We start from the raw sequence: 20,483 nt of genomic DNA, 5'->3' as shown, positions 1-20,483 counted from the left end.
AAGCTTGACCTTTAACTTCAGTGACCTTGATATTTGCCCAAGCATAAGGTGTGTTTTTGTAATTCTGGTGATGCCTAATTATTAGATTAATGCATTCCCCTTTTCCTAAACTTGAAAAGAATAGATGTTTATGGTCATTGCATTTCTGCAATGAAATTCTGGTGGCACTTTCCAAATAGCTATACATAAAAACAAAACAGCAGCAGCTTAAAAAAACAAAACAAACAACTCATGGCAAGACCTTCTTAAAATTCCAAAAAAGGTGCTCCAAAAAAAGGTACTTTTACAACAATAATGTAAATGCTAATGTAATAATAATAATACTAATAATAATAATAAATCTCATAAACAGAAAAAATAGCTTTGGATTTTTATTTCTCTATTTATTTATTTCAGGGGTCACGGGGGGGGGGGGGGACTGCTGTAATTATTGACATTTTAAGCCATTTCATTCATTATTCAGTTTTCCCTGTGGCCCCGCCTCTTTCTCGGTGACGTCACACCGCCTCCAGTGGGTGACGCGCTCTTTATTTGCGTGTTCGAGCTGCTGCTCCGCAGTTGTTTGTGTGGAGGTTTAAAGAAAATCTTATTGTCGACGACGGTCGGCTGGAGCGCACTTTTATTCGTTTTAAAAAACTGGCGTAACAATTTCGGCGCACCTGTCCGGATCGTGCACAACAAAGACCGATCAGCTGATGCGCGGCAGCGCGCGTGCGGAGCCGCAGCTGCGCCGCCGCACGGAGCGTTTGGACGGTTTCGCTTCCTAACAGCCGGACAGTTGGGGTCGTTAAAAACAGTGGCACGTGCCGTACGCGCGAACAGTCTGCGTTATTTTTGGGATCGAGAGCCGTACGGGAGAGTCCTCGATCTCAGGCCTGCGCTGCTCCTTTGTCGAACGGATCCCGGATCGGACTGGTTTGATCGTTTGATGGTGAACGGACTCGTGTGCGTGCGCGCGTTCGATGCGTCCTTAAAAAGAATCGGACAGTCATCATGTGGGTCAGTCCGGAAGATGTGCTGCTGGCGGGCGCGCTGTGGATCACCGAACGAGCCAATCCCTACTTCATCCTACAGAAACGCAAAGGTCACGGGGACGGAGGCGGCGGGCTGGCGGGTGAGTACCGGCGCGCTCACCGAGATCCTGGTTCACCAGCTGTGTCAGGTGGAGCGTGACAGCCAGTCACGTGGTTTTCATTCCACAGTCCCAGGTACTAACCTGAAGATCTCCTTTTCACCGTGGAATGAAAACCCGCATCCTTGACCCGCCCCCAAAATCTCCACCTGGGCAGTGTTTTTCCTCATTTCAAATAATGCAGGTTGTGTTTTCATTGCTTGTTGGACTGTCAGCAGGACATCTCAGAACCACCTCAAGGGATTTCAGTGAAATCTGATGGATGGTTGGTCTCAGGCCAGTATGGAGTTGAAGTAGTTTTGGTGTGGATCTGGATAAAGCCATGGACTTTGATTTTAATTATTGAGCTTTGATCCTTTAATATGGACTGCTGATTCATTTCCTTGATGCTGGTTTCTTTGAAACAAATTGTAAGATCAAAGGCAGGCAAATGTCACAGGTAACAACCTCCACGAATGAATCAAGTGATTAGGATCAAAGATGAGTTATGTGAAAATTCAGTAAGATATATCTTATATATTATATTCCAATTCTAAGGTGGAACAATGCCAGTATACAAAGGTATATCTAAAAAGGAAGATAAAAATAGGAGAGTAGAAAAGGGCAGAGCCACTTAGGTGCCTGGTCTTGAGAACCAGGGATGGTGCATCACATCATCAATAAATGGTGAGTTTTTGCAATCCTACAGTCACCACAAATCTGCCATTTCTGGAAGAATATTTCTTGTGTCTGAATGATGCTATAAACTTGTCTCAGCTGCCACGGAACCTTTGATCATAAATAGGGTTTGAGTTAGGGTTTAATATTTGTGAAATACTTTAAAAGATTTGAAATTGGAAAAATTCCTTCCCTTTCAGATGAAAGCTTTGTACTTCTGGGAGTCTTGTGCAGTAGCAGAATTCCTATGTGATCCATGTTCTATTCTGGAATGGTTCAGATTTGCAAAGTGCCCAGAACATATTCAGGCACAAAAAAACCCCAACTGTATTTCTGAACAAGGGTGGCCTGCTTAAGTTGAGGTTAAGAATTGGAAGTTGCTTTACAGTCAGGCTTTTGCAGAAGTGTGAACTCTCCGAGTGCTCTTCTGGTTTTTGTGCTCCTCTCAGTTTGTGAATTAGAAATATCTTGGAATTGGACCATATCGGAATTCTGCTGCACAAGACTCCAAGAACTGCCTCCATATGTCACAAAAATTAAAGCCAAACCTTCATTCTAATCCTAGTAAAGTCAGTCCTTTCAGCTGCTCTCTCGTTTTCACGCAGGTCACCACAGCAGTTCCAAGTTGGACCTGCATGTTGATTTGGCACAAGTTTTACATTAGCTGCCCTTACATGGAGAAATGTGGCAGGGGTGGGGTTTGAACCAGGAACCTTCCATCTCTGTTTGCACACTGCATGGTCACTCGCAATGTTGTTGATTATAATCAAAGGAGGTCGTGAGCTCACAAATATTTTAACATAAGTAACTATTTTTAAGGAACTGTGACTTTCTGTACTTCTGGTAGGACTTCATCTGACTCCATTGAAGTTTACTGTTTGGTTTTTGCACTTTATAGTTTATATAATTTGATTAACACTGGATTTTGATAACTCATATGAGTGAATGAGTCACAGTACATTGAGATTCAGATCTTTCCATATTCTGGGGGAGATGAGAAATAGTTTGTAGCATTTGATTTTGGGAAGCACTTTGTATTTTTGTTTGAAAAGTGTCACATATGCATTTTTTTAATTTTATCAACCCACTTTAAAATTTTAATACATTGCAAATTGCTGAATTATATTTTTGACATCTGACTCAGTAGTATGTGGGGATTAAATCTCATTCATAGCAGCAGAATTCTTCTGTCACAGACGAACTGACAACAGGTTCATTTAGTACCAACTGATGTTGATCTACAGTAAGTTTTATGTATTTCTTTATTTTTTAAACATCTATGTATTAAAAGCAAAGTGGCCTCTATGTACGTCTGTGTGTACCTTTGATCACGGACAAACTGGGGAGAGCGGACATTTGCCGTGTAGTATGCTTGTGTATTTTGGGTCAGAGAGGAACACTGCGAAAATGGAAAGTTGATAGGACTAATATTTTTTTAGAGAAATTCACGATATTAGTTAACAACAGTGAACAATAGACTTTGATTAGTCAGTCCCTGGTAACCCGACAAGCTCTGAACAAGGAAATATCTCAACCTTGCCAGTTGTAAAATGTGACATCGGCTAAATCATCATCATAAAACTCTTTTGGTTCCTCCACCTGTCGGCTGCTTATTAACGATCAATCGTTGCTACTTTGAATTTGTAAATATTTGTATGTATATTTGGTTTTAATTGTTTTCTGTCATGATTTATTTGTTATGGTATGTTGTGTGTTCTTATTCTGTTTCTGTGTTACTGGGACTACGGATGGAAATTAGCATCCTGCTATAATCCGGCATATGTACATGTAACTATGTTCATTAATATGCATTGTCCCATTTCAAATAAACGTGACTTACTTACGTACTTACTAAATGTGCCAAATAATAAATACAGTTATTCACAAAACTTTCTCATTTTAATTTCCTGCACTTTCAGTTAAAATCATTATAGAAACTTTGTATAATTTATTACCATCTTTGAAAAATATCAGATACCTGTTTTATAAACACTGCAAACCCGCGGATCCCCACGGGCAGCGCGCGAGTAAAACCTTGTTCTATTAGCACATAAACAGATCCATATAATAAATAGCAACAACTTTGTGACATAAACAACAAGCACACCATTTTGTTGACATTGCGGTCATTCAGTCCCTGGCTCAAGAGGACGGTCCGAGCGACTCGTCCCTGGCTGCTTCGGTGACGGACTCTGTCCGCTCTACTGTGTGTTCTTGTCTATGTAGACCACTTCCATGTAGATATGAAGGGCTTATTCTAAGATCATTAAAAACTCATCGATTTATTGTTGGTAATTATGAACAGATGGTTAAGAATGCTGTATTTAATTTCTGCCAATCGCCCCTAAATCCTGCACACTGTAGCTTTAACAGCCTCTTCATATAACAGCAGTGTTGAAAGCAAATGGAGCCAGTTTGTTTGTTGTACGGAGTAATAAGGTGAAGACTACGTGACCACTCTGCTGTCACTGGCGACCTTTCACCTTTTTAGTGGAGCAGGACGGCCTCTGACTCCTCAGATAATGGATTTTTCTTTTCTTTTTTTTTTTTTTTTCCACTGAGCTGACAGAACCTTTGACCGGGGCTGCTGACCACGGTCTCAGAGGTCAGAGTGCACCGTGCGCTGTACTGTACCCATCTGAAGTGTCTGCTCCCCCCCGCATTTAAAAAAACACAGATGCGGTTTGAATTCAGCAGAGAGCCTGAAATGTGATATTTAACATGAAAATAACCTCCAGCTGTGGTGTTGAGTTTCCTCTCCAGTGATTGTGCATAATGAGCGCTGAGAGCCGGCTCATGCTGAGTCACTCCTCTGCTGGCTTCACTCCTCCCCACCTGTAACAGGCCCAGCAGCAGCAGGAGGTGGAAAACATTAGCCAAGGGTCACTTTTATGTTTTCTCACAGAGAAGGTGATGAAATTAAGTTCAACTTTGCCTTTGTTTATCACAAAGTACATCTGGAAAACTGCAAAAACTCAGCAGGACACAAAGCTGTAAGACGAGGAACATCTTGGGGAAATGAGTGTCTAGGTCTGCAACTACTGTTAAATTTATAATCCATCTATCAACTTTTTTTGATGATTTTTTTTTTTGAAATTATTATTTTATTTATATATTTGGTAAGTTGATCACCCTTTTGAGATGAGCTAGTTTGTTCCCTCTATTGAGGAGGTTTTCAACACATTTTTTGCCACTTCCACTTAGGGATGCACCGATCCACATTTTTTGACTTCCGATCTGATGGAGTTTTTTTCCCATTCAGCAGATAGAAACTCTGTTCGGCTGCACTCTGACTTGCAGTTTCATAACATTTCATAGCCTCTGAACGCTGAAGCGACTGACTTCTCAGTAACAATTCAGTTCATTTTTAGGAAAATCCGTGCTCGGCGGCACAGACAATTTGAACCCGAGAGCCAAGCGGAAGTTTGCCGCTACTTGTGGTTTAGAACACTGCTCCTCGACTGCAGAACAGACCTCTCTCAAACAGCTCAGCTTCAGTTCAGAAACCTCCCTCCTCCCCCTCGCCTCCTCATGCTTGGCAGGAAGCAGCAGTTAAGAGTTTTCACAGTAGCTTCTCTCCTCTATCGGAAAACACCGCAGGTTGTATCTGTATTTTCCGATACTTGAATTACTTTGGTACGGAAGCCGATACCGATATCGGATCAGATCTGTGTCACCTTACTTCCAGTGCAGATGTTTAAGTGCTCCTGGGGATTAAGGGCTCAAATGAACTCACCCAACCACCCTCTGGAACAAGTACACGAGCAAAATTCCATCCCCTTTTTTTTTTTTTTTTTTTTTTTTTTTTTTTTAACATATTGAGCGTGTTTGTTTTACAACTGAAAATCTCTGTTGAAGGTTATATACTGTACTGAGGCTCCGACTCTATTGTATTTTAAAGCTCAAAACTCAGTGTTCTTTGGTTAAGTGTTGAAAACTATTGAGTCCAGTGACTTTGGAGAAAGTTGTAGGCATTTCCTAAATGGATGACTGACACCCTTATTATCGATCAGTGTTTCTAAATGTTAATATCAGTTTTAACACAGTTTGAAACATGCTGGAAGAGCTTTCAAAGCAGGTAATCCTCTGGAAATAATGTTAATTAAAATCTGTTTATCATCACCCGGATGGTTCCTTGAGCATATCCCTCCACCAACACCTAACAATCCTCTGTTTGTCCTTAACGAAGAAGACATGCTGGTGGGGATGCCAATTTGTCAAAACAAAAATAATGACAAAGAAGTCAGTCTATGAGTTGTATTTGTTTCAAAGCACTCATTTTGTTTCTTAACCTTAGGCTAACATCTGCACCAAATTTCACAGATATTCTTTTTTTCTTTAAAAATATCCTGTTTCCTAAAAACGTACAAACATTACTTATTTCTCTAAGTTTTAAGAGTAAAATGTGCACCACCGAAGACTCGTGATTGTTGAATGAAGCTATATTAAGCTGTGCTTCACATAAAATTGACCAGTTAATGATTTTTCTCTTGGTAACTCGGCGTCAGTGCTGTTTGTCGTGTGCGTGTGCTGGAGCTACACTGATCGTTCTAAGTGGTGCTGGGGGATGATGTCATGCTTACATAAATGGTGCGACTGTTGACTTGTACAGCTTTCCAGTTGGCACTCTGTGTCGGGTAACACTGGCGCAGTGTGCTTGAGCATTTCCCCTGGGAATGGAGACGAGATCAGCAATACCGCGTGAAACATGTTAAAACCAGGCTCAAACATGCATCATCAAATTATGTCAACCCTAGATTGTGGAAAGTCAAACAGAATTCATTTCATGATTTCTCACTCCAGATCTGACAAACGAACAGATACAATTAAAGCCAAGACTGTGTGGAATTACAATATCACCAATCAGGGTTTGTTTTAGGGTTTCAATATTTGGAGTCCCTGGTATTCAGTGGAGTAAAAAAAATTAGGGTCCTCTTGTCATTTGATGGAGTCACCAGTCAATCAATGAATTTTAGGATCAAGAGTCAACGTAGGGGACATATGATGGCACAAGGACCTGGCTCAGCCCCAAGACTATTTTCCACATGTTGTTATGTTACAGCCTTATTCCAAAATGGATTAAATTAAATTTTTTTTCCTCAAGATTCTACACACAGTACCCCATAATGACAATTTGAAAACAGTTTTGTTTGGGGTTTTTTTTTCCATTTTGGGAAATTTATTAAAAATAAAAACCTAAGAAATCACATGTACATACAGCCCCTTTCACACCGGGTCTGCTTCGAGTTGCGGCGTCAAGGCGATGCAGGAATGTCTGCATCAGGTGCACACAGCAGCGGGGTAGAGAGGAGGTGAGGAGGCAGAAGAGAACCTGCAGACAGACTCAGCTGCAGCCAGCTGCAGGTCTGCGCTCTGAGTTCTGTCATAGTTTATCTTCTCTGACCGTGAGCTGCGTCTGTGCGCAAATGTGGAGATGTCTGGAGTTATGCTGTATTTTGTGGACATGTTCTGTCTCTGGCAATCAGTCTGAGCAGGACTTTGGACTTTATTCAAAAACAATTGTGAGAGAATTTGTAAGAGCGAGCAGCTGCCTGCAGCCAGTCTGCAATCAGCTTTTTTTTTTCCTGTGCTTTTTGAGCGTGTAGTTTTACTGCATTGTGTACACGGTATAAAAACAATCCTGCATGATTTATACTTCGGGAACAATGGAACACAGCAGAATTCCTAAATTGGCATCGGGTAACATTGTATTGTGAGGGGGTGGCTTCCAGTCACGTTGAGTACCGTCGCTTTGCCCCGACTTGCGTTGAAACTACCACCTTTCTGCATTGAGCACAGGATGCAGAAAAAATTAAACATGTTTAATTTTTTTGTGTCCAATTGGCTTTGTCCTTTGCGTCCCTCGCGGTGTTCTGGCATTGAGCTACATCGTCTCGGCACTAGGTTGCATCCACGTGGGGTTGTCATGATGCCGCACGACGCAACTCGAAGTGGGCCCGGTATGAAAGGGGCTTAAGTATTCACAGCCTTTACCATGAAGCTCAAAATTGAGCTCAGGTTCATCCTGTTTCCACTAATCGTCCTTAAGATGTTTCTACAACTTAATTGGAGTCCACCTGGGGTAAAGTCAGTGGATTGGAGATGATTTGGAAAGACACATACCTGTCTACATATAAGGTCCTACAGTTGACAGTGCATGTCAGAGCACAAACCAAACATGAAGCCAATTAAATTTTCTGTAGACCTCCAAGACAAGATTGTCTTGAGACACAAATCTGCGGAAGGGTACAGAAACATTTCTGCTGTTTTCAAAGTCCCAATGAGCACAGTGGCCTCCATCATCCATAAAATGGAAGAAGTTTGGATCCACAAGAACTCTTCCTAGAGCTGGCCACCCATCTAAACTGAGCAATCAGGGGAGAAGGGCCTTAGTCAGGGAAGTGACCAAGAACCTGATGGTCACTCTGTCAGAGCTCCAGCATTCCTCTGTGGAGAGAGGAGAACCTTCCAGGACAACCATCTCTGCAGCAAACCACCAATCAGGCCTGTATGGTAGAGTGGCCAGACGGAAGCCACTCCTTAGTAAAAGGCACATGGCAGCCCACCTGGAGTTTGCCAAAAGGCACCTGAAGGACTCTCAGACCATGAGAAACAAAATTCTCTGGTTTGATGAGACAAAGATTGAACTGTTTATCATGAATGCCAGGCGCCATGTTTGGAGGAAACCAGGCACCATCCCTCCAGTGAAGCATGGTGGTGGCAGCATCATGCTGTGGGGATGTTTTTCAGCAGCAGGAACTGGGAGACTAGTCAGGATTGTGGGGAAAGATGAATGTAGCAGTGTACAGAGACATCCTTGACCTCAGACTGTTCATGTTTCAGCAGGACAATGACCCTAAGCACACAGCCAAGATATCAAAGGAATGGCTTCAGGACAACTTTGTGAATGTCCTCAGGTGGCCTAGTCAGAGTCAAGACCTAAATCTGATTGAACATCTCTGGAGAGATCTGAAAATGGCTGTGCACTGACACTCCCAATCCAACCTCATGGAGCTTAGCGGTGCTGCAAAGAGGAATGAGCAAAACTGCCCAAAGATAGGTGCACCAAGCTCGTGGCAACATTTTCAAGAAGACTTGTGACTGTAATTGCTACCAAAGATGCATCAACAAAGTATTGTGCAAACGGTGTGAATACTTATGTAAGTGTGATTTCTTAGTTATTTTTAATAAATTTGCACAAAAAAAAAAATCATGTTGTCATTATGGGGTGTTGTGACTAGAATTCTGAGGGAAACATTAATTTACTACATTTTGGAATAAGGCTGTAACATAACAAAATGTGGAAACAGTGCGGCGCTGTGAATATTTCCGGATGCCCCGTATGGCAGACTTTACATACTGTTCATTCCATGACCTCAAGACACTATGTGTATTTAAAATTTGTCATTTTTACATTTGTTGTATAGAAGGACTGCTTTCAATCAAATCATGATCATTGCATAAAAAATCCAAACAATCAATATTAAATAGTTATCAAGCCTGAAACAATGGCTGTTTTTGTTGAGCAGTATACGAGGTCTATTAGAAAAGTATCCAACCTTATTATTTTTTTCAAAAACCATATGGATTTGAATCACGTGTGATTACATCAGACATGCTTGAACCCTCGTGGGCATGCGAGAGTTTTTTCACGCCTGTCGGTTACGTCATTCGCCTGTGGGCAGTCTTTGAGTGAGGAGTCGCCCACCCGCTCGTCGATTTTTTTCATTGTTTAGGAATGGCTCAGAGGCTGTTGCTTTGTTTGATAAAAAATTTTTCAAAACTGTAAGGCACAACTGAGTGGACACCATTCAATAAATTCAGCTGGTTTTCGGTAAAAATTTTAACGGCTGATGAGAGATTTTGGTCTGGTAGTGTCGCTTTAAGGACGGTCCACGGCGCCTGACGGCGATCTGCGCTTCGAGGCGGCAGCGTCTCGCCGTTTCAAGTTGAAAACTTCCACATTTCAGGCTCTGTTGACCCAGTAAGTCGTCAGAGAACAGAGAACTTTCAGAAGAAGTCGGCATGAGGAGTTTATTCGGACATTCCATTGTTAACGGTCGTTTTGTAATGAAAGAACGTGCGGGCAGAGTCGCATGTCGGGCTGGACCCGACCGCGGGGGGTCGCGGCAGGAAAAACACCTCCGTTGGAAATCTTAACGGGCAAGTTGGAACATGCCCAAGCTGTTAAACAATTTCTCAGTTACTCACTTGTTGAAAGCCATTAAAAGCCGCCTGAATTCTACAAATGGTTTTCAACACGGAAGTGTTTTTCCTGTCGCGGCGCACACAGATTTGCCGAGTCGTCACGGAAACGACTCGGCGAATTTGCGCGTACGTCTTTCATTAAAAAAATGTCCTTAAACAGTGGAATGTCCGCATAAATTCCTCATGCCGGCCTCTTCTGAATCTTCTCTGTTCTCTTACGATGTCCTGGGTGAATTAAGCCTTAAATTAGGATGTTTTCAGCTCGAAACAGGCCGACGACAGCGCCTGGAAGCGCTGCAGGACGTCCCGCTCCGTGGGAAGTCCTTACACCGACAGAAACACCCCATAATCTCTCATCAGCCGTTAAACTTTTCACAGAAAACCAGCTTAATTTCTCGAATAGTGTCCACTCGGATATTCCTCACAGGTCCAGAAAAAATTTTGATAAAGCAACGCGCGCCGTCTCGAGCAGCGTGTGAAACAAAGGAATTCAGCCGAGAGGGCGGGACCACATCTCACTCAAGGCCTGCCCACAGGGAAATGACGTCACCGACACGCGTGAAAAAACTCATGCATGCGCACGAGGGTTCAAGCATGATTGGTGTAATCGCATGTCATTCAAATCCATATAGTTAAAAAAAAAAAATAAAAGGGTCGGTTTATTATCTAAGAGACCTTGTATATATTGTCCCAGAAATAATTATAATAGTGTATTTGAGGGTTTGTTGTTGTTGTTTGTGTGTTTTAAGCAGTGCTGGGCACAGTTCCGGTACCTGCTAATTAGCAAAGCTAACGTTTTTGTTAGCAGATTAGCTTTTCAGCTAACTTCAAAAACCATCAGCACACCAATTAGCTTCCGCAAAATTTAGTTCCGCTAATTTAGTCCGCTAACTTTTTTTTTACGTAGTTAGTAAGAATGAAATACATTTGCAAACCCGCTAATTTAGTCCGCTAACTTTTTTTTTTTACGTAGTTAGTAAGAATGAAATACATTTGTAAACCCTAAAATTATACATGTTGGTTCCCGTCTGTTATGTATTTTGCAGCAGTCAGGCAGCTTAGAGGAGCTGAGCTCAACTCTACCCCAGCAGAAGAGTCCTGGCTACCAGGCTGCCACAAAAAAAAAAAGTCATTATCCTTCACAGCATACAGTGTGTAAAATAGTTTTGTAAAAAAAAAAGGCTTTTTTTTTTTTTCATTTGTTTAAAAAAAAAAGGCATTTGCAAAACGGAAAAGTCCGTTTGTTAAGTTGTGATTTAGGTCGGCAACCGGGCGCGTTTCCCACTGCCATCCAGTTGTAGGGTCAAAATGCACAGAACACTTCCATCTACTGGATGGCAGTGGTTATATCACACGGTTGACGACCTGAATCGCAACTTAAATAGACTTTTCGGTTTTGCAGCTGTTTTTTTTTTTTAGAAATGAAAAAATGACATTTTACAAAAATTCCCATGGGCATCTCAGTGTGTTAATGTTCAAAACCTCAGAATTTGTGCATTATTTTATAATTAAAAGATATGTGTTATATTTTCACTTTGACAAGTTGACATTAATGTAGTTATTCTATCTGGGTTAATTTGATTCATAAATCAAAACCATAAGACAAACCTGCTTTCCTTTTCAAGACGTCTGCCTCACAGGTGGACCAGTGTATGCTGTGAAGGATAATGACTGTTCCCTACAGCACTGGGCAGGGCGCACAAAGACAGAAACGCTGACTCATTGGTTGTGGTTACGTCTGTGATCGTCTTTGATTCTATCAGATGCGTTGGTGGTGATTAAAGTCAAAATCGACTTGTCAGTAGCTAAGAGTGCACCGGAGACAATACTGAAAGTTAGCGGTTAGCTGTAGCTTCAGATACATTTTTTTAGTGGCTTATCATTATAAAAGATAACCTTTCAGTTAGCTGATTAGCGGTTATTGAAGCTAACATTTTGGTTAGCTGTGCCCACCGCTGGTTTTAAGTAGTCTAATGATATATACATTTGCTAGCCTGGTTAATTATAACTCACCAACATTTATAAAGTGTTAAAACCTGATAACATTCAATAAATTATTGGATTGGATTATTAATTTACTACTAAACTAATCATGTTGTGATAAGCGATTAATCGTTTTGAGTCCCTCCCTTTTTTTAATGTCCAAATTGTCTGGTTTCGGCTTAATAAATGTGGATATTATTCGGTTTCTTGACTCTTCTCCGATGCTAAAGTGAATATCTTTAGGTTGTGAACAAAACCAGATATTTAAGGATGGATTTGAGGATTTAATTGACACTTCTCATTATTTTCTGACATTGCCTGGACCATACAACCAATTTAATCAAGAAAATACTTGACAGAATAATCCATAATGAAAGAAATCAGCTGTTTTACCTTTGCTCTTCTGGATCATGTTTGGATGAACTGTGTTTTATGTGATACTGTGAGGAGCCGGAAGGCGACCTGATGAAATGTTTTGTTTGTCGATGTCCTTTGTTGCCTCATGTATTGATGGTGGAAGCAATAAGCAGTATGAACAACTGTATCCATTAAGATCAGAATCGGGTCACTGTGCCGTTTCTTCCACAGTGACACAGCAGTGTTTACAGCATAAAGTTGCACAATAATTTGAGTCATTCTGAAATATGATATTTCACAATCCAGGTGATAATGTTTGTCTGACAGCGTGTCCAGCTGATACTGACTTAACCTGCTCTCCTTTTGTCTGATACATGGCCTAGAAAAGCTCAACAATGGAGGGAAGGCAGTAAAATGCATATTCACGTGATGATGACGATCCAAAGATCAGGTTTCTGTGGTCTAAAATGAGGGAAATACTGTTTGATTTTGTATTTTTCCATTTTGAAAACATGAGAAAATGGGCAGCTTGTTGCCCAGGCTTTATTTTTCCTAAACAGCCATTTGTTTTACTGTAAGCACCATAAAGCATCACATGATGTTTATGGCTCATTAAAGGAACTTTTGCACAGTGACGGCTTTGTTTTTTTCCTGCCTTGTTTGTTTTGTCTCTCGGAGGATGTGTGCCCACCCACATGTAGGAGGAAATGTTCATGTTAACAGTGAACGTGTCACATGGACCAGGTTAATGAGTTATTGCTGCAGAGATCATGTGATGTTCCCAGCAGCTTTTTGTGTATATTAAACTTCCAGATCTGCATGTTTTTGACTTTGGGTCTCGCTCAAAGAAATGCTGGGTGTTAAGTGGTTTTACGCCTATATGAGGTGGCCTTTGTAGCTCATAAAACCTGGGCTTCCTGTGTTAAACCTCAGCGAGATGACGTATGAGCCATTTGCAGCTCAAAATCAGAAAAAAATGTTTGGGTGATTTGAAAAAGGTGTTTAAAAAATAACTAAAATACATGCAGTGATTCTTACATTTACTTTGACTTTTTAATTCAGCTTATTTTAATTTATTAATGTATATCCTCTTTTGCATTTCAGGCATGCAACAGTTCCACAAAAGTTGGGTAATTTATGGCTAGTAATTAACCAAAAAAGAAATAAATACAATAAGAAAAATAATCCTATTTCATACAAATGTCATCAACAAGTGGTTGTAATCTTGATTTTGTAAAAAAAAAAAAAAAAAAAAAAAGCAGTTTCTACAAAAAGTTTAAAAACAATGTTCCTCAAATAATGATTGGAAGGAGTTTGCCAATTTCTCCCTTTATAGTGCATAATGTCATTGCAGCCAATCTGCTCTGTGTCAGCCTGATCCCATCAGATCTCAGAAGCTAAGCAGTGCGGGACCTGGTTAGTACTTGGATGGGAGACCTCTTTGGAACACCATCGGCTGTGTGGGTTTCTCCAGGTAACACTGGAGTTGCATCAGGAAGGGCATCCGGCGTAAAACCTGTGCTAAATATCAATGCGGATCTGGTTGTATCCGCTGTGGCGACCCCGAACACAAAAAAACGGGAGCAGCCGAATGGACAACCATAGTGCATAATATCATCAAACATTTCAAAGAACCTGGAGGAATTACAGTGTATAAAGGGAACAACTGTATCCATTAAGATCAGAATCGGGTCCAAGAATTGTGTACAGATCCTTGCAACATGGGGCCGTGCATTATCCTGCTGCAACATGAGGTGATGTTCTTGGATGTATGGCACAACAATGGGCCTCAGGATCTCGTCACGGTATCTCTGTGCATTCAAAATGCCATCAATAAAATGCACCTGTGTTCTTCGTCCATAACAGACGCCTGCCCATACCATAACCCCACCGCCACCATGGGCCACTCGATCCACAACATTGACATCAGAAAACCGCTCACCCACACGACACCACACACGCTGTCTGCCATCTACCCTGGACAGTCTGAACCGGGATTCATCCGTGAAGAGAACACTTCTCCAACGTGCCAAACGCCAGCGAATGTGAGCATTTGCCCACTCAAGTCGGTTACGACGACGAACTGGAGACAGGTCGAGACCCCGATGAGGACGACGAGCATGCAGATGAGCTTCCCTGAGACGGTTTCTGACAGTTTGTGCAGAAATTCTTTGGTTATGCAAACCGATTGTTTCAGCAGCTGTCCGAGTGGCTGATCTCAGACGATCTTGGAGGTGAACATGCTGGATGTGGAGGTCCTGGGCTGGTGTGGTTACACGTGGTCTGCGGTTGTGAGGCTGGTTGGATGTACTGCCAGATTCTCTGAAACGCCTTTGGAGACGGCTTATGGTAGAGAAATGAACATTCAATACACGAGCAACAGCTCTGGTTGACATTCCTGCTGTCAGCATTCCAATTGCACGCTCCCTCAAATCTTGCGACATCTGTGGCATTGTGCTGTGTGATAAAACTGCACCTTTCAGAGTGGCCTTTTATTGTGGGCAGTCTAAGGCACACCTGTGCACTAATCATGGTGTCTAATCAGCATCTTGATATGGCACATCTGTGAGGTGGGATGGATTATCTCAGCAAAGGAGAAGTGCTCACTATCACAGATTTAGACTGGTTTGTGAACAATATTTGAGGGACATGGTGATATTGTGTATGTGAAAAAAGGTTTAAATCTTTGAGTTCATCTCATACAAAATGGGAGCAAAACCAAAAGTGTTGCATTTATATTTTTGTTGAGTGTACATGTGCTCTGATGTCACTGTTTATCTCCATAGAAACTACCCAAACAATCTTTCATACAAACTGTTTAAAGGGACATTACAGTGTTGTGGTGGAAATTACGGCAATAGTGTGGGACAACTACATTTTGTTTAAAAAAAAATCACAACAGTTGTATGACATTGAATACCCCAATCATGTTTTGATTATTTTACTGATATTTTATTCAGAGATATTTTAAAACATTAGAAAAAACGTTTCTTTACCATTCATTTTTATCATTGAAGATCAAAAGTCTGGGTGTGGGACAAGCACAAAACGGCAATATTTGCATATAATGATGCTGAAAAAAGGTGAAAAGGTCATCATAGACTACTAGAACAAATTTCTTAAAACACTTTCATTGTAAAGATAACTATAAAAGTGTGAAATTTCCCCTTTTTTCTGTTTTTCATACAATATGATCAAAGGACATAATAAGTGCCCATAGTCTAAGAATCACACACTAATACATCTAAGATGTAAGAAGAAATGGCCACATTACAAAGTGGTAAATGCTTTAGCATTACAACTTTTTTCAATTGTGTTGCAGGCCTGGGATGCAGGAATGGATGTATGTACAAATGTAATGAAGTTTACTTGGGGGGACATGAAATATCTGGGGTTTGTACTGCCTGCAGGGACACAGATGTCATAGTAGATGTAAGATTTTTTATTTTATTTTTTTTTTTTTGTAATTTGCATTTTTCATATCCTATTTTTTGTGATTGGTCATTTTTGTGTTGTATTATTTGCATAGCTAAAGACTTCTTTTTCTTTTTGACTACTAAACATGACATTTAAAAACAGCTGCATTATTTGCAGACAGACGTGCACAATTATTGATACATCAAACTATTTTTGCTTCTGTTCTAACACTTTACATCCTTATTGAGTGTTTTTCTTTCTTCACAGAGGAAGTTGATTTGTCACCCACAACACTTTGTTTATGAACTGAAACAGAGCGTCAGGCTGCAGTTTTTTCATTAGTTTCATTGTGTTAAGACGAGCATTGTGCCTGTTGCTGATAATGGAAGTGTTGTGTTTATGCTGTGAACTGTGCAGAAGGATTCAGTGTTTCTGTTGAACTGTGGTTTTTGTTGGGTGGGGGAGTTCTTCATTAATATGTCAGGAGTATACCAAGTTTAAACTTTCCAACAAAGTTTCCACTTTTCAACAAACTGAACTGACTGGAGCCTTTCCACAAATACCAACTTTTTAAATACCAGTTTATGGAAACACAATAGTAAGAAGGACTTATGGAACAATTGGAACAGAAACATCAGGCAAAAGTCCAAATGGCCCCTGAGGCCCTTTAGGACGGTGCTTATCCTCAGACACCAGAACATGAAGCTGAACGGGACACCAGCCCATCTCAGGTTACAGCACAAGCCAAACCCAATACCCATTTACAGTTGGGTGTACTGGGACAATGCAGATGAAGTGTCTTGTCCAATGATCCAGCCAGTTAGAGGTTGGCAGTCCAACTCCTGTACAGCAAAGCATGGTGAAAGAAAGTCAACTTGAGTGTGGGTGTCTTTCTCTTTTTTTGTGTGGTGTTTGTGGTTTGGTTTGTCTTTTTCACCCGTCTTTGTATGTGTGACTCACACAGTGTTTGATGATGACCTTCTGAACAAAACTAACCCGTCTGTGTCACAGCAGGTGAATCTGTACATTGTCTGAGTTACACACTATTAAACTGATACAAAAGCAACTCTTACCACTGGTACACAGGTGAGCATTTGCAGAGGAAAGTGTGTTATAACTGCAGTGTTGATTGCTGCACACTGGCAGAATGCAAAAGCATTAAAAATGCACTAACCCAGCCTTTGCAGGAGGCTGAGAGGAACCGTCATGGTGCGTTTACCAGATTTGCAGAACAAAGTCACAGACTTGCTTTCCCATCAAAGCCCCCTATGGATAATTAGTCAATGAGCCAGTCATCAATTCTGACCTAATCAGTACCACTTAAGGTGATGAAACAACACTTGGAATCCAGCCTCAGTGTACCATGGCCATCCCAAAAATGTAGTACAACCGTCCCAGGATGGCAGCTGTAGCCAGTTCGGGGCCAATGAACAATTACACAAAGGTCAAAATTTAAAAATGCTCCAATCATGTTGAAAACTATACAATAGTCCCTCGTTTATCGCAGGAGTTACGTTCTAAAAATAGCCCGCAATAGGCGAAATCTGCAAAGTAGACAGCATTATTTTTTACAATTATTATAGACGTTTTAAGACTGTTTCTACAGGGGTCAAAAGTTACAGTTGCTCCAATTTCTGTTAATAAGAAAAAAGATGGAAATTATACAGAAGTGTATTGCATTCACTGGATAAAAAAAAAATTTGACCACTTATCTCGTAATTACGAGAAAAGATCGTCGGAGTCGTGTGTCGGAGGTTACAAATTGGCCGATTTTCGATTATGACATGGGAATTCTCACACTTGTCTTTACCAAGGGACTGGAAGTACGGAAGCGATTTTATACACACACACACATTAAATTAAAAAAATAAAATAAAAATACCCTGATCTCATAATTATGAGATCTTTTCTTGTAATTACGAGATCCTGCTGTCATAATTATGAGATCTTTTCTTGTAATTACGAGATCCTGATGTCATAATTATGAGATCTTTTCTCATAATTATGAGATCAGCGGTCAATTTTTTTTGTTTGTTTGTTTTGTTTTGTTTTTTTATCCAGTGAATGCAATACGCTTCTGTAAAATTACTGGTTGAATTAAAAGGATTAATAAATAGAATAGTTTTAACTGTGTTGAATGTTTGGTCTGCAAAGTAAAGGTCAAATAAGGTTGACATTCATTAGATTCTGTGACTTGTGTCATATGTTACCCTGTAACATGATAACTAAGTATGACAGATGGTGCAAACTATTCCTTTTTAGAACCCTGTTAACCCAAACAATAATTTGCATCATTTTCTTTGTTACTAAAATTAGAGCAACTTTAACTTTTGACCCCTGTACAAACTGAAACTGTCTTTTGTCACCATTTTTGCTGTTTTTTACCCCATAACTCCATAACATTCAGTCATAGATAGTCCAAACTATACCTTTTTGGAATTGCTATGATCAGTCAATTAATGTGGTATAGTTTCCAACATGATTGGAGCATTTTTACATTTTGACCTCTGTGTAATTCTTCATTGACCCCTACCTGGCTACAGCTGCCACCCTGGGATGGCTGTATTACATTTTTGTGTAGGCCATGGTACACTGGGGCTGGATTCTAAGTGTCGTTTCTTCACTTTAAGGGGTACCGAAAACCAGCTTGGCCCATGAAATGGGCCACTGGACCTGATGGTTGTTCTGATGAGCTGAAAGAGGCATTGTAGAGTAGAAGTTGACCTCTCTGCTTCAGAAATGCCAACTCAGTTTCTGCTGTGATTTTTGTGTATTGTGTATTGAGTCAAGATGTGTTGGTCCACCATTTGCTGGGACTGCCTGCTGCATATCTTCCCTCTGCTTCTACTGCACAGACTGACACTTAACAGAATATGCAATATAGACCCCCGCACCCCAGGTGGATGTGCCTGTGGCGTGTAGGCACGGGCTTTGCCGATGTCAACCAACACTGCAGCCTAAATACATGTTAGCTGGTTCTAAGTACCTGCTCATAAACCCTGCCAAAACACAGTCACAGAAGACAGAATGTAGAATATAAGGAATTGATGTGGAAATTTTAAACAGCTGTGCATATCAGACATGAGGTAAAGTGTGTTTCAAGAGTGAGACGTTACAGACATGAAGAAAAATACATCTGGAATTTGATTTGAGCGATCACACTAAAACGGATTTGCAAAAATGTGATTAAAATCCCATTTCAATCCATAGATGAATAAGGCTTTTGGGGGGAAAAATGAATTTCATGCGTCTTTTCACCAGTCAGACTGGCACCATGGGATCAGACTCAGATTGGACACGCACATAACTCTGATTTGTGCTGCCAGTCTGAACAAGGCCTCGCTCTTAAATTCTCTCTACTTGTTCATGCCTGTCTTTGTCTTTTGGTGCCTCGCTCAAATCGTAAACTTTTGATGTTAGGAAATTGGTTGTGCTTCATAAAATTGCCCCCAATCAGTATTCGTGTTTTAGTTTATAGCAGGGTAATTTCCCCTCAGCTGGAACACACATTGAGCTGACCCTCACTCTCCTGTCATCACCACAGAGGAACTGTAGGAAGTTCAAATAAAGGTTACAAAATGTGTCTTTTAACATCTCCCAACTTAGTGATACAGTTATTGTTAAAATTATTGTATCAAACATTTTCAGGTGGTGCTGCTTGTAGGATTCTCGGAAATTAATTTTTAATTTCAAAATTCTACTCACGACACCCCATAATGACATCATGAAGAAGGTTTTTTACTTTCTGCAAATTTATTAAATATAAAAACTGAGGAATCAAACGTACATAAGTATTCACACCTTTTGCTCAATAATTTGTTGATGCACCTTTGGCAGCAATTACAGCCTCAAGTCTTCTTGAATATGATGCCACAAGCTTGGTGCATCTATCTTTGGACAGTTTTGCCCATTCCTCTTTGCAGCACCTCTCAAGCTCCAACAGGTTGGATGGGGAGTGTTGGTGCAGAGCCATTTCAGGTCTCTCCAGAGATGTTCAATCAGATTCAGGTCTGGGCTCTGGTTGAGTCACTCAAGGACATTCACAGAGTTGTCCTGAAGCCACTTCTTTGATATCTTGGCTGTGTGCTTTGTGTCACTATTCTGCTGAAAGATGAACCATCACCCCAGTCTGAGGTTAAGAGTGCTCTGGACCAGGTTTACATCCAGGATGTCTCTGTACATTGCTGCATTCATCTTTCCCTCAATCCTGATGAGTCTCCCAGTTCCTGCCGCTGAAAAACATCCTCACAGCATGATGCTGTCACCACCATGCTTCACTGTAGGGATGGTGACTGCTTTCCTCCTAACACGCCACCTGGTATTAACACCAAAGAATTCAGTCGTTGTCTCATCAGACCAGAGAATTTTGTTTGTCATGGTCTGAAGGTCCTTCTGGTGCCTTTCGGCAAACTCAAGGCGGGCTGCCATGTGCCTTTTACGAAGGAGTGGCTTCCGTCTGGCCACTCTACCATATAGGCCTGATTGGTGGTTTGCTGCAGAGATGGTTGTCCTTCTGGAGGTTTCTCCTCTCTCCACAGAGGAATGCTGGAGCTCTGACAGAGTGACCATCGGGTTCTTGGTCACCTCCCTGACTAACGCTCTTCTCCCACGATCGTTCAGTTTAGACGGGCGGCTAGCTCTATGGTGGATCCAAACTTCTTCCATTTTACTGATGATGGAGGCCACTGTGCTCATTGGGACCTTCAAAGCAGCAGAAATGTTTCAGTAC

General features: G+C 41.1%; 1 protein-coding gene and 1 long non-coding RNA gene across 2 annotated transcripts in view; one reads left to right on the top strand and one right to left on the bottom strand.

Annotated features, from left to right (window-relative positions):
• The first annotated feature begins 565 nt into the window (after positions 1–565).
• Positions 566–20,483, top strand: part of tbc1d9 (TBC1 domain family, member 9 (with GRAM domain)) — a 68,764-nt gene continuing 48,846 nt past the window's right edge. Inside the window, 1 exon segment of the mRNA XM_034188560.1 lies at positions 566–1,114. Coding sequence (XP_034044451.1) covers positions 994–1,114 — 121 coding nt within the window. The 5' untranslated portion in view covers positions 566–993.
• LOC117526495 lies at positions 3,898–11,644 on the bottom strand. Its single transcript, XR_004565305.1, has 3 exons — positions 11,606–11,644; positions 6,373–6,459; positions 3,898–4,624 (listed from the first exon to the last, which is right to left on the bottom strand). It is a non-coding gene; the product is annotated as an uncharacterized LOC117526495 (long non-coding RNA).

Source organism: Thalassophryne amazonica, chromosome 15, assembly GCF_902500255.1.
Source record: "Thalassophryne amazonica chromosome 15, fThaAma1.1, whole genome shotgun sequence".
NCBI classification, from domain to species: domain Eukaryota; kingdom Metazoa; phylum Chordata; class Actinopteri; order Batrachoidiformes; family Batrachoididae; genus Thalassophryne; species Thalassophryne amazonica.
This window is presented reverse-complemented; position numbering and strand designations above follow the sequence as displayed.